Source organism: Chelon labrosus (genome assembly GCF_963514085.1).
Source record: "Chelon labrosus genome assembly, chromosome: 23".
Lineage (NCBI taxonomy): Eukaryota > Metazoa > Chordata > Actinopteri > Mugiliformes > Mugilidae > Chelon > Chelon labrosus.
Genome location: NC_140356.1, coordinates 2,563,677 through 2,574,408, shown reverse-complemented (window position 1 = coordinate 2,574,408; position 10,732 = coordinate 2,563,677). Strand labels below are relative to the sequence as shown.

Below are 10,732 nucleotides of genomic sequence, written 5' to 3'. Positions count from 1 at the left end.
ACCAGCCTGACACAGACACACACACAAAAATAGTTTAGGTACAACTCATGAAGAACAGTACAAGGTGTTGACCTGGCCTCCAGATTCACTAGATCCCAAACTGATCAAGTATCTGTGGGATGATCCACAGAGGTCCCTCCCCTCAACCCATAGGACCCAAAGGCCCCCACTAACAACATTCTGTTGCCAGACACCACAGGACACCCTCAGAAGGCCCATGTCCATTCTCTGATGAGTCACAACTGTTTTGGAGGCACAAGGGAGACCTACACAATATTGGGAAGGTGGTCATAATGTTATAAGGCTCTGTGTGGTCCTTGTTGTCACTAAAAACAGAATTTTAATGGACAGTTGAAATGTCACATGGTCTGGTTACCCCGTTCTTTTGAGCTAAACTAAGTAGCTACCAGGCTACCAAACTTAGCTTTCATGATGGCAGTTTTTTTCAGCAAGACTTAGTTTTCATGCTCAACTATGTATAATGTTAATATGTGCAAAAATTAGGCTGAAAGTGTAATAAAATGACATACAGCACAATGAACATTACAGGGGTGATTTAAACCGTTTTCGCGGTTCAGTTGTCGGGGTTCGAGTCTCGTCACAGAGCCACTTTGCTGCCCAGAAGTCCATTTCACTCATTACGGAGCTGGTACACGTTCAACTTCCATTAAAGTAAACGAGCGACCGTGTGGAGAGCATGAGCGAATGTTTGGAGAATGAACTCAGAGAGGCAGACGTGAGGCCATAGCTCAATAAAATTGGAAGCGGCATCCAGGTTCTGCCAAGTGGACAAATTAAACGAGAAGAAAACCTCCTTCGCTCCAAGAAAGACTTCACGTCTCGCGGCTGAGCGGCTTCTGCATCATCGCCTCATGCCAGTTTGAAGTGAGCGGCCCTTCACGCCATGAATCCTTTAAACCTGGTCTGTTGGTTGAAATGTATGAGAGGCTCTGGTGGATCATTTGTTATGTCTTCCAAATAGGCACCACCACACACCTGACAATGGGAGGTTCTTTGTGGAGAGATCAGGAGTTTCAACCGTGGATGTCAAAGTTTGAAAGCTAAACCTGATTCATTCCTTCGCCGGAAATGTTTCTCTTGGCAGCTACATGGATCACACTATTTGGTTAAGAGCGCAACACAGACATAAATCAACAGGTATCTCTTTCTTCTGCCTTGGTGTTGGGCACTCCTCTATTCAGCGTTATCTGACTCATACACCCCCCTCCCAGTAACAGATATGCATGTTATTTTAGTTTTAAGTGTACTTCTTTGCTCAATGCTTGAGACTTGGATGGTAAGATCCTCTAGTGTTTACACAGAACAGAGAAACACAGAGAAAATCACTCAGGTGATTTTACTGATTGATTTTAAAGCTCTTCATGGCACCCCGGCTGTATCGCTGACCTCTTAGCACCATACAGGCTGGCACGCACCTTGAGATCCTCGGGCAGAGGTCTGCTTCTTCGTTCCAAGGGCCCGGCTGAAAACAAAAGGAGAACCAGTGATCAGGGCCTTACGGCTGTGGAACGATCTGCCAGAGGTAATCAGATCAGCTGATTATGGGTTTTCATAGTTTTTATTAACTTTGTTGGTGCCTGTCTCCATACCTCCAATGATGACGATGATTATTATAGTTGAGCATGAAAACTAAGTCTTGCTGAAAAAAATTGCCATCATGAAAGCTAAGTTTGGTAGCCTGGTAGCTACTTAGTTTAGCTCAAAAGAACGGGGTAACCAGACCATGTGACATTTCAACTGTCCATTAAAGGACAAGGACCACACAGAGCCTTGCAGCCGCATTAATAAAATCGCCGTTGTGCTTGTTCTGGCCACCAGCCGCAGGTGTCCGCTCCCCATGTCGGCTTCGCATCGCGGTTCTTCTACGAACTAGCCCACTTCGCTTGGCTCGTGTTCGTTTTCAGGAAAACTCTGTGGAAAACTTGACCAGAGACTTGCGAGTCAAGAGTCCGTAACATGACCACAAATGTCTTTTCAAGTCCAGTTGAGTTGGGAGGACGGTGGGGGAGGAGGAGGACTGAATAGGGGAGTAAGGCAGATAAAGGAGGAAGTGGAAACTTTAAATGCTCAGACTGGGTTGCTCACCGAAACTGCTGCAGTCTTTGCATGTCTGTAACATTTAACTCATCAGATAGTGCTTTGGGTGGGTCTACTATATGCATTGTAGGATACTATCACACCATATTATACATACTGTATAGTATAGTGTGCTTATATTCTGTCATTTTATTATATTTATCATATTTTAAAATTAAGTTTATCCCAATCCCAAAGGCTACAGCCATAATTAGGGTTAGGGTTACTGAAAGCTAGCAGCTGTTTGTCTTGGTTCAGCGTGACAACTGGGAGCCAGTGATCTTAGTTCAGCAGAGACTGAAGCCAGCTGCTGGAGTAGCGTCACATTTAGCATACAGACATGAACGGCATCGATCCTCTTCTTCAGCTCAACATCAAGACAAATAAGAGGATTTCCCCAAATGCCTGAGTTAGGCCTTGATGTTTTCAAGTCAGAGTGAATAATGAAGACATGAGATCAAAGGTTCAGTTTCAAATCTTACACAGATCTTTATTGTTCTTTTCATTTACATAAGGTTATTGTCCCTTTCTCTTTTGTTTCCATCTCATCAACCATTAACATCTGGTACGCACTTACAAAATCCTTCTTCATCTTCCTTCCCCTACATACTTTTTCCATCGATTAACACTTGTTACAATCCATCATTCAGCGATGAGCAAGATATCACATCAACCTTAGTGGCTGATAGAGTTACACATCTAGCTCATCCAGTCTGTTTCTGTTCCAAAACACTCTTTTCTCTTTCTAGTCTCTCTTCTCTTCCAGCCTTCATCAACATTCTCTTATTGCCAACCAGTCTTCTACACATTTCACTGTCACGTTCCTCAGAGGAGGCATATACATCCTGTTGTCTCTACTGGTGCGAGCAGTGTCCACAACTAAAGCTCCATGCAAGACGCTACACTGAAAAACCGTCCGTTTCTTTCTGAAAGTCAGCTTTCTCAAAACCAACGTGGCTCAGTTCAAAATTTTGTCTTGAAACAAAACTCATCATCTCTGCTATGATATGATCTCAACGTCCGATAGTTTGTTAGTATTGCTTCGCTTGGTAGCGAGAAGCTGACAATCTCATCTGTTCTGGATTTAAATTAATGCCTCTTCTGTAAATAAAATAAAATAGTGTCCAGGTTCTAACATCTGTCATTGAAGGAATGTATAAAAATAAGACATGTCTTCTGATCAATCTAAAAATCAGACTTTTACAGAGAAATTTGTAGCTTTGTGTGGTACATACCACCTTTTGGGGGGGAATCTCTTCCTTTGTTTCTATTCCTACACATGCTCAAAATTCCAAATAACTTGTTCTAAAAGCTAAAACAGTGCTGCTTTAAGATACCTAAAAAAATACTACAATAGATTTCAGAATATAAAAATGTAAAACTTTCATCACCCCCGCAAAATAGGTCTATAATAATGCTTAAATATCATATTAATAGTAAACAGGCTTTGATGCACCAGCTCCTTCTTCAAGACGTTAACAAACTTGTGACACGTGTGAAACTCTGAGTCCGTTTCCTGTTGTGCTTCCCTTTTAGAGCCGGCGGAAGCCGCACTTGCCTCTCCAGAGCACTGCATCACTGTAGGGTGCAATTGGATGGAGGGGTAATGTAAATAGCTGCCAAAGAGGACAGTAACACAGAACACTGTTGTAAGAATACGCACGCACGCAGACACACATAAATACAAGTCCCACGCTTCTCTGCGTTGTTTTATGTACAAACACCAAAATGTCCACCATGGAGTCCATTTTCTCCCAACAGCTCTCCTCACACCATCGTCTCTTTTCTCTTCCCTAAAGAGCACAGAGGCTTCTTGTCCTTTTTGGTTTTATGTGTTGTGGGCGATGAGAGTGGCGATGAGGAAGAAGATGATGGTGTTGAGGAAGATGAGGAGAGGGATGAAAGGGACATTGTGGCGGGGCTGGAGGTTGTGCTGCTGCACGGTGAGCTGGGTGCGGACTGAGAGGCTGTCTGTGGGCAGTTCTCATCTGCTTCTTCCATGTGGATGATGGAGGCGGAGGAAGGGCGGCGCTTGGAGCGGGTTTCACTTGTGGTTGGGCTCGGGGTGGAGGGCTCGCTGATGGGCCGGTAGACAGAGATGGCGCTGCGGAGGCAGTTGAGCCACTGCTGCTTGTGGAATATGTCGTTGACCTGCAGCGTGTGGGACTGCGCCTGACTCGGGTCTTGGGAGCGCACTCGGAAAATGTTCTTAGCTGAGGAGGAAACAGGGAAAACGAAATTAAGAAATGATAATAATAACAATAATGAAAAAAAAAGAAAACACTGCTGTTTGTGGAGTTACTCCAAGAAAATGTCTGACACAAGCCTCACCTTTGTCTGAGTTGCTGAAGGCTCCTCTGAAGGAGCCGCCCATTCGGACGTCTCCATCCTGCAGGTCCTCCAAAACCAAATCCTGCACTGCGATGGGCTGCCGGTAAACCTGGAAACACTGGCGCTCGTTTCTGGTGACGGGCCGAGTCAGGACCAGCAGTTCCGTGAACAAGAACACATACAGCTTCTGCAAGGAATCAAAAAACAGAAATATATTAAACTCTAGTCACTCTAATAGTCTAGTTGTATTGCTATGTTTGGGATGTCATTCTTGGGTTGATGTATGTAATGGCAGCCAAAATGAGTGCTGTGTTGCAGAGTGGGAAGTGTGCATCTTTTGCTCACCGTGCCGCTCTTGTTGCGCAGCTCCCCATGACACAGCAGGCTCTTGCACTGCTCGATGCGAGGGTCCTTCTGCTTGTCATCCAGGTACTCCAGCTTATCGATGTAATACTGGCACTCGGACTCTCCCTTCTTCATGTTGATGTCGGACAGAACGCCTTGCATGATGGTGATCTGAACACACAACAAGTCTTATTATTACATGGGCTACATGATACGATCTATAGAAGATGCTGGTTTCTGTGGTAAAAGAGTTTTGTGTCTGTGTTCTGGACTTACTGCTTCCTCCAGGTTGGCAGTGTCAGGGTGTTCTGGCGGAGTGTGTCTCAGGACCTCTTTGAGCAGCAGCGGGTACTTGACCAGACGGGAGCGTGGGATGTCCAAGAAGCTCCAAAGGTCCAGCTTCCGGCTGAAGGGCGACTCAAGGCAGCGCTGCAAGAAGTCCTGCACCCGCCGGTCCTGCTTCTTCTGGTCCAGCAGTGCCTTGGCTGCCAGCTGGTTGCTGCAGTAGTCCTTGTATGCATTGAGCCTGGGCAGCTGCAGGAGATGGAAGAACATTTGAATAAGTTCCTTATTCAAAACACAATTTAACATAATTGCAGCCGCTGATGCATCGGTGAAAGAACACTCACCCAGTTTACGACAATCTGCCCAATCTGGCCCACAGTCCCATCTGGCCCTATGGCTTTGGAGAGCTGGGCCAGCAGGTCCTCGTGCAGAGGGATGTAGGTGTCTAGGTTCCCAAAGATGTGGGTGAGCTCCTCCTCGGACATGATGGAGAGCTTCAGCATTGGGTCATGGTACGCCTGTGGATGGGAGCAGAGCCAACAAGGTCAAATAATGTCCTGGCAGGCTAGGAGGGTAGATTCTAAGAATATCTTGGTGAAGAGCTTTAGGGGTACAAGAGAAAGGCAGAGGAATAATTCCTGTCTTTTTATAGCTCTTGGCTTTACTATGTGGAAGGTCTGCCAGATTTTGATTTAATCTGTTTGCTTTATATGTACTCCCTCTGCCTCAGAGCTTTTAAAAGTACAAACCTTGCGTGCAAGCTGGAGGTCCTCAATCAGGTCCTGTTCTCCACGAGACAGCTCAAATATGGCCTGAGGAAGGAGGGGAGAGGCACAGAAAGATACTTTTTTTAGCAAAACATATAAATCAGGACGTCATTACATTATTGCAAGCGATAGCCATTTGACTAAATCTAAAACTGAAGTGGAGCCAAATGACTGAGGTCAACTCTCTGGCTGCTTCCTCCCTCGGCGTCATGGGCTCTCTTTGTTTTAAACAGTACAAGTTGCTTTTGACAACTGGCTAAGATGTCTGACATATGCAGGGTAAGTGGGGAAGCTGGGCCAGAGTTTGCTGGCTTGTCAGCTTTATGCAAGTTTACACAGACTGGAAAATGAGCCCTGTATGGCTTTTAGCTCCACTTAGACTGTTCGACACACATACTACAGGCACTTGTGAAACTTGTCTGGCAGACAGGTAGAATTCTCTTCTGTCTGGATTTCTAACTTGTGTATACTTTGGCCCTTCGGTGTCGTCATCATGCTCCGTGCATTTCTATTGTAAGTCTGTGCTGATTCTCACCTCCTGCCGCCTGATCTCTTTGGTGGAGAAAGTTCCCTTCTGGTGGATGTCTAACGTCTCCGACCACAGCACGCTGTTCCTCCTTTTGGGCGGTGTTGGGGCCGCTGCCTTGCTGCAAGGCTTCTGGGGCACAACCGGCGACCTGCCATCGCCCCGGAAAGAGGCCTGCAGATGACATAGAGGAAGCCCCACAAGTCAGACATGTTGCATGTTGTCTCTTGATCTTTGGAGTTTTCTCTCTGTGTGGTATCACTGGGGCTTACCTGGATGGTTTGGCCGAAGCGCCGGACGGCCCCATTTTTCGGAGAGATGAGGTTGGCTAACGACGTCACCCTGCTGATAGGACGGACACGTTTGTTGCTGGGTTCCTAAGAAAGCAAGAGATAAATGGAGAGAGAGGTTAGTCAGGCAATCGTTTTATCATAGTACATGTCAGAGAGAAGGCTGTGCAACGGGTCAGTGTTTCTAACTGTGAGACCCAGGCAGTAAGTCCAGGCACTTCCTGGTGACTTACTTGTGACAAAATACATCAGGTCAAGTCATAAATCCTTGTTAACTGACTCCACTCCGAGCTTGGGAGTGAAGAAAGAGGAGTAGCTGGAGCCAAGGTTGAGCCGCAGCCAGACAGACTGGCGGAGCAGCAGATACTGAGGAGGAGGAAGCAGCTCCAACAGCTGTTGGCTTCATCATGTGAAGTGTTTTGAGCCAGGGCAGTCCACTGAGCACAAAGACCCTTTCTGACTGCTGATTTGTAGGGGAAGGGGGTCTGGAGGAATGCCAAGAATGCACGAGACTGTGCTTCTCAGCTGTTCATCGCCCCTCCCCGTACACACACTCTACTAGTATCTGGCCTGACAACAGCTACAGCTCCACTACAGAGTGGATCTGGTCCATCACTCAGTGTGTGATAAATGTTTTCTGATTGCTCAAGCTCTTAAAGTGCTGTTCCCAGAGATACAGCAGTATGAGACAGTGTGGCAGTGTTTCAGGACTGTCAGTGTTGAAGCCCACTGCTGTGGAACGAGCAGTGGCCATAAACCCAGTGAATCTTCCCCCTCTACAGTGTTTACACAGTGCAGCATTGTGGGGGGTGCACGGCAGAGTTTATGGCTGCGAGTCGAGACAGGCTCTTCAACAAGCCTCGCGTGAGAGCAGCACTACACCTGGGCCAGGTGACCACCCCCACCACCCCACCACTCCTCACCCAGCCCTGAGGCCGGGAGAAAGGAGAGAGCTGCTTGGCCTTGTTCCAACAACAACAGGCTGCAGGAATCAAAAGAGCTGAATAAGGGGGTAATGATTTCATTCTGCAGAACGTCTTCCAAAAACACATTGCATGAGACAGACACGGGCACAATTCATTTTTAAAGTATGCTCTTGCCACAACTCATTTTCAATCTTAAGGACTCCACATTAATAACCAACACTGAAACTGAGCATACTGGAAGCTGCTTGTGTTTTCTCCTGACAGAAACTAAATGTGATTTTGCCTTGGCTCAGCGAATGTGGGAAACAGTGCAGCCATTGAGGCTCCAGGCCCCGTGGACACAGCTGTGGAACAGATCCGCTCAGTCTGGTGTGGCCAGAAAGCTGCTTTGGTTGTGGTTCAGTGAGTCTGCTATGGTCAGGGTCTCTGCAGACAGCCTCGAGGACAAAACGAGCCCTCTAGTGGCAGGACCAGCAAAGAGGTGGCATCTCAACAGCTCTGACTGTACACAATATTTTTTTTTTTTATTATTTTTAATTTGCCTGCCTTTAATTTTTGATATTTTAATATGTGCGTAAAAAGAAATGAGTAAAAAGTAACAGTTAGAGAAAGATGGGGTGGGTGGGGGGGTTCCAAAAGCCAACGTTGGAAAAGCGTACTGGCCTTTATGCTCTTCCTGTTCTTTGGGGACCGGCCCCAGAATAACAAAAGGGACACTAGTCCCACTCTTTGTATATCAGCTGTAAGTGAAACAGTGCAGACAGACACAGAAAGTTGCTATTCCTGGCAGTCTAACTCTGGAGTCACAGAGAGTCTGGCTTAGTACAGGAAACCAGAGAGATCAGGTGTTCGCACTGCAACTGGTATCATGGTAACAATGACTCCAGACAGTCATAATGTCCTACTTAAACTTCCAGCCTACGGTTACAACCTAATAAACATCACTTTACTTCAGGGTTTCCAAAAGTTCCTTTCCTGCATTTTCCCTTTGATGTACCATTGTGTGTAGTATGAGCTGAAACCACAGATGTGTCCTTTAATTACAGAACAGAATGAGTTGAAAGGAAACAGGAAAAAAAGCCAGCACAAGAGCGAAAAAAATAAAAGTGTCAGGCTAAAAATGTTTTAAATTGGACAATTCTGTGAGAATACTACTCACTTCATGATTTGTCTTTAGACTTCCCCTTTATCAAGAGGTTTACCATCAATGAAATCATGTGTTCTCTTCCTAAAAAGCCTCAAAGGGGGAAGAAATGCTAATGTGGTGAGTTTCACTAACACAGTGAACACACCTGTGTCCTTGTAACTGGAGAGCAAAAATGCTCTCCGGCTGCAGCGCTGGATTTGCAGAGACACAATCTGTTTTAACTTCAAATGTCAATGGTGAAACACAAGGGTTGCCAGAAGCTCTTTTCTTGTGTATTACTTTCAGATGCAAGGGTACTGACTGAGAATATACCCCCCTCCGGTTTCACTGTTTGTGCTCCTTTGATTCTGAAGACTCTCCTGATCTCCCCACATCCCACTGAGACTGAGCTGCCTGCTGGGATGGCATATCTAAGAACAGACGGGGAATACGCAACGCACTAGCTGAGGGGGTTCACTCGTTACAACTTCATAAAGGTGCAGCGTAATGCAATGATTAACTTTTCTAGGTTAGACATTATCTCAAGCATTGTTACAAGTGCCCAGGTACTAAGGTCAAAGTCTAATCTGACACACTCAGAAACATTATGTACCAAAGGGAGATAAAAACCAGGGTTAGGTGCTGATTCACTCACAATCTGACACATGACACAAATATATGACTTCATTCAAAATTGTTCCGGTCAAACATTTACTCAAGGACTAAGGTATCAACCACTACTGTGTGTTTTTGAATCTCACCTCTGACTCTTTGTTGGCTTGGTTCTGGTTGTCTATCACTTGCAGAGTCCGTTTGAGCACCAAGCTACCCAGTTCAGCGTAAGCCACCATAGCTTTCAGTAAAAACACAGTATCCTTTTAATCCAGGCGAGTTAGTTCCAAGTAATCCACACCAAAGAAAAAAAAAAATCGACGATTCTGAAAGGCTGTGTAGGAGTTAAAAAACTCCTAAATAAATAAAAATACCACCCCTGTCTGTCTTCTTCCCTCGCGGGATGGGGCTTTGTGAAAGCTGCCTTCACACGCAATATCTAAACTTTGGTCTGAGGTGGACTGAGGGAGAGAGGGCTATATACTGGGAGGAGAGACTGGGAGGAGAGACTGGGAGGAGCCTGTCTCTTGCTCAGCCCTGGCTGCTGCAAATGCAGAGAGATTGGTTTGCATAGAAGTGAGTAAAAGCTGCAGGCAGTCTCTGTTGATCCATCAACTTAGAATCAAAACAGTAGTGAGAATTTTTAAGTTCACGAGCGAATCTTTCTGCTAAGTGTGGCTGATAGAAACAACTTCGATGAGGGCTACTGACATAATGTGTTTTTTTTCAGTCAAGTGTTACGACGTGCAGTAAATCCTCAACAACTACGTGCCTGTAAGAGTTGTAGACACGTGTTTGAGGGTTGATAATCTTTGACAGAGACATTACTGCCAAATATTCTATTTACACTTGGTTACTACAGAACAGGATATCTAATGATGTGTGATTTGCAAAAAGATTAGAGCACTAAGAGTATTTTGCCGTAAAATGGTTATAAGACTCAAACAGTTAATACAATTAATGTTCATTTCTCATAGATTTTTGATGCCAGTGTTTTCGTTTTTTTGTATTACATAATAATACCTGTATGTCAAGTGTAGGAAGCTGTGCTGGGACATTTCAAGTTATCAAATAATAATGAAAAAAAAGTAGTTAATTTCAGTTCCAGTAACTCTAAGTGAAAACAGAGAAAAATAATCTTATCTCAACTACATTACACATTATATTATCTATATTAATATTGTTAGTGGATATCTGCTTTATACATTATCTACTGATCATAATTATGCAGTATTATCTTTGATAAGTCAGTGTTGGCTTGTTGATAACGAGCGTCTTGATGTTCCTGTCAGTCTACAGTTATTTTGCTTTCAGACGTGTTAACAACACTTAATCTGGTTGTTAGTATGTCTGAATTCAGTATTAACAGATTTGATTCAAGTTTTATTTTACCATATTTCTATGATAATTCATGTGCCTTGCAGGGT

General features: G+C 44.9%; 1 protein-coding gene across 1 annotated transcript; it reads right to left on the bottom strand.

The window, feature by feature from the left end:
* Window positions 1-2,548: 2,548 nt before the first annotated feature.
* On the bottom strand, window positions 2,549-9,769 carry net1 (neuroepithelial cell transforming 1). Its single transcript, XM_084573454.1, has 9 exons — window positions 9,455-9,769; window positions 6,624-6,728; window positions 6,361-6,525; window positions 5,808-5,870; window positions 5,403-5,576; window positions 5,050-5,307; window positions 4,774-4,944; window positions 4,429-4,615; window positions 2,549-4,310 (listed from the first exon to the last, which is right to left on the bottom strand). Exons 1-9 carry the CDS (start codon window positions 9,542-9,544, stop codon window positions 3,865-3,867), a joined length of 1,659 nt encoding a protein of 552 aa, XP_084429580.1. The 5' UTR covers window positions 9,545-9,769; the 3' UTR covers window positions 2,549-3,864.
* Between the last annotated feature and the right edge of the window lie 963 nt (window positions 9,770-10,732).

What these genes read in the sequence shown, in the direction of transcription:
- net1 (XM_084573454.1), bottom strand. Translation starts at nt 9,544, where the DNA reads ATGGTGGCTTACGCTGAACTGGGTAGCTTGGTGCTCAAACGGACTCTG. An exon ending in AAGCCAACAAAGAGTCAGAG is followed by an intron (nt 6,729 to 9,454) that starts GTGAGATTCAAA and finishes TTGCTTTCTTAG; the next exon opens with GAACCCAGCAACAAACGTGT. An exon ending in AAGAGATCAGGCGGCAGGAG is followed by an intron (nt 5,871 to 6,360) that starts GTGAGAATCAGC and finishes CTCCTTCCTCAG; the next exon opens with GCCATATTTGAGCTGTCTCG.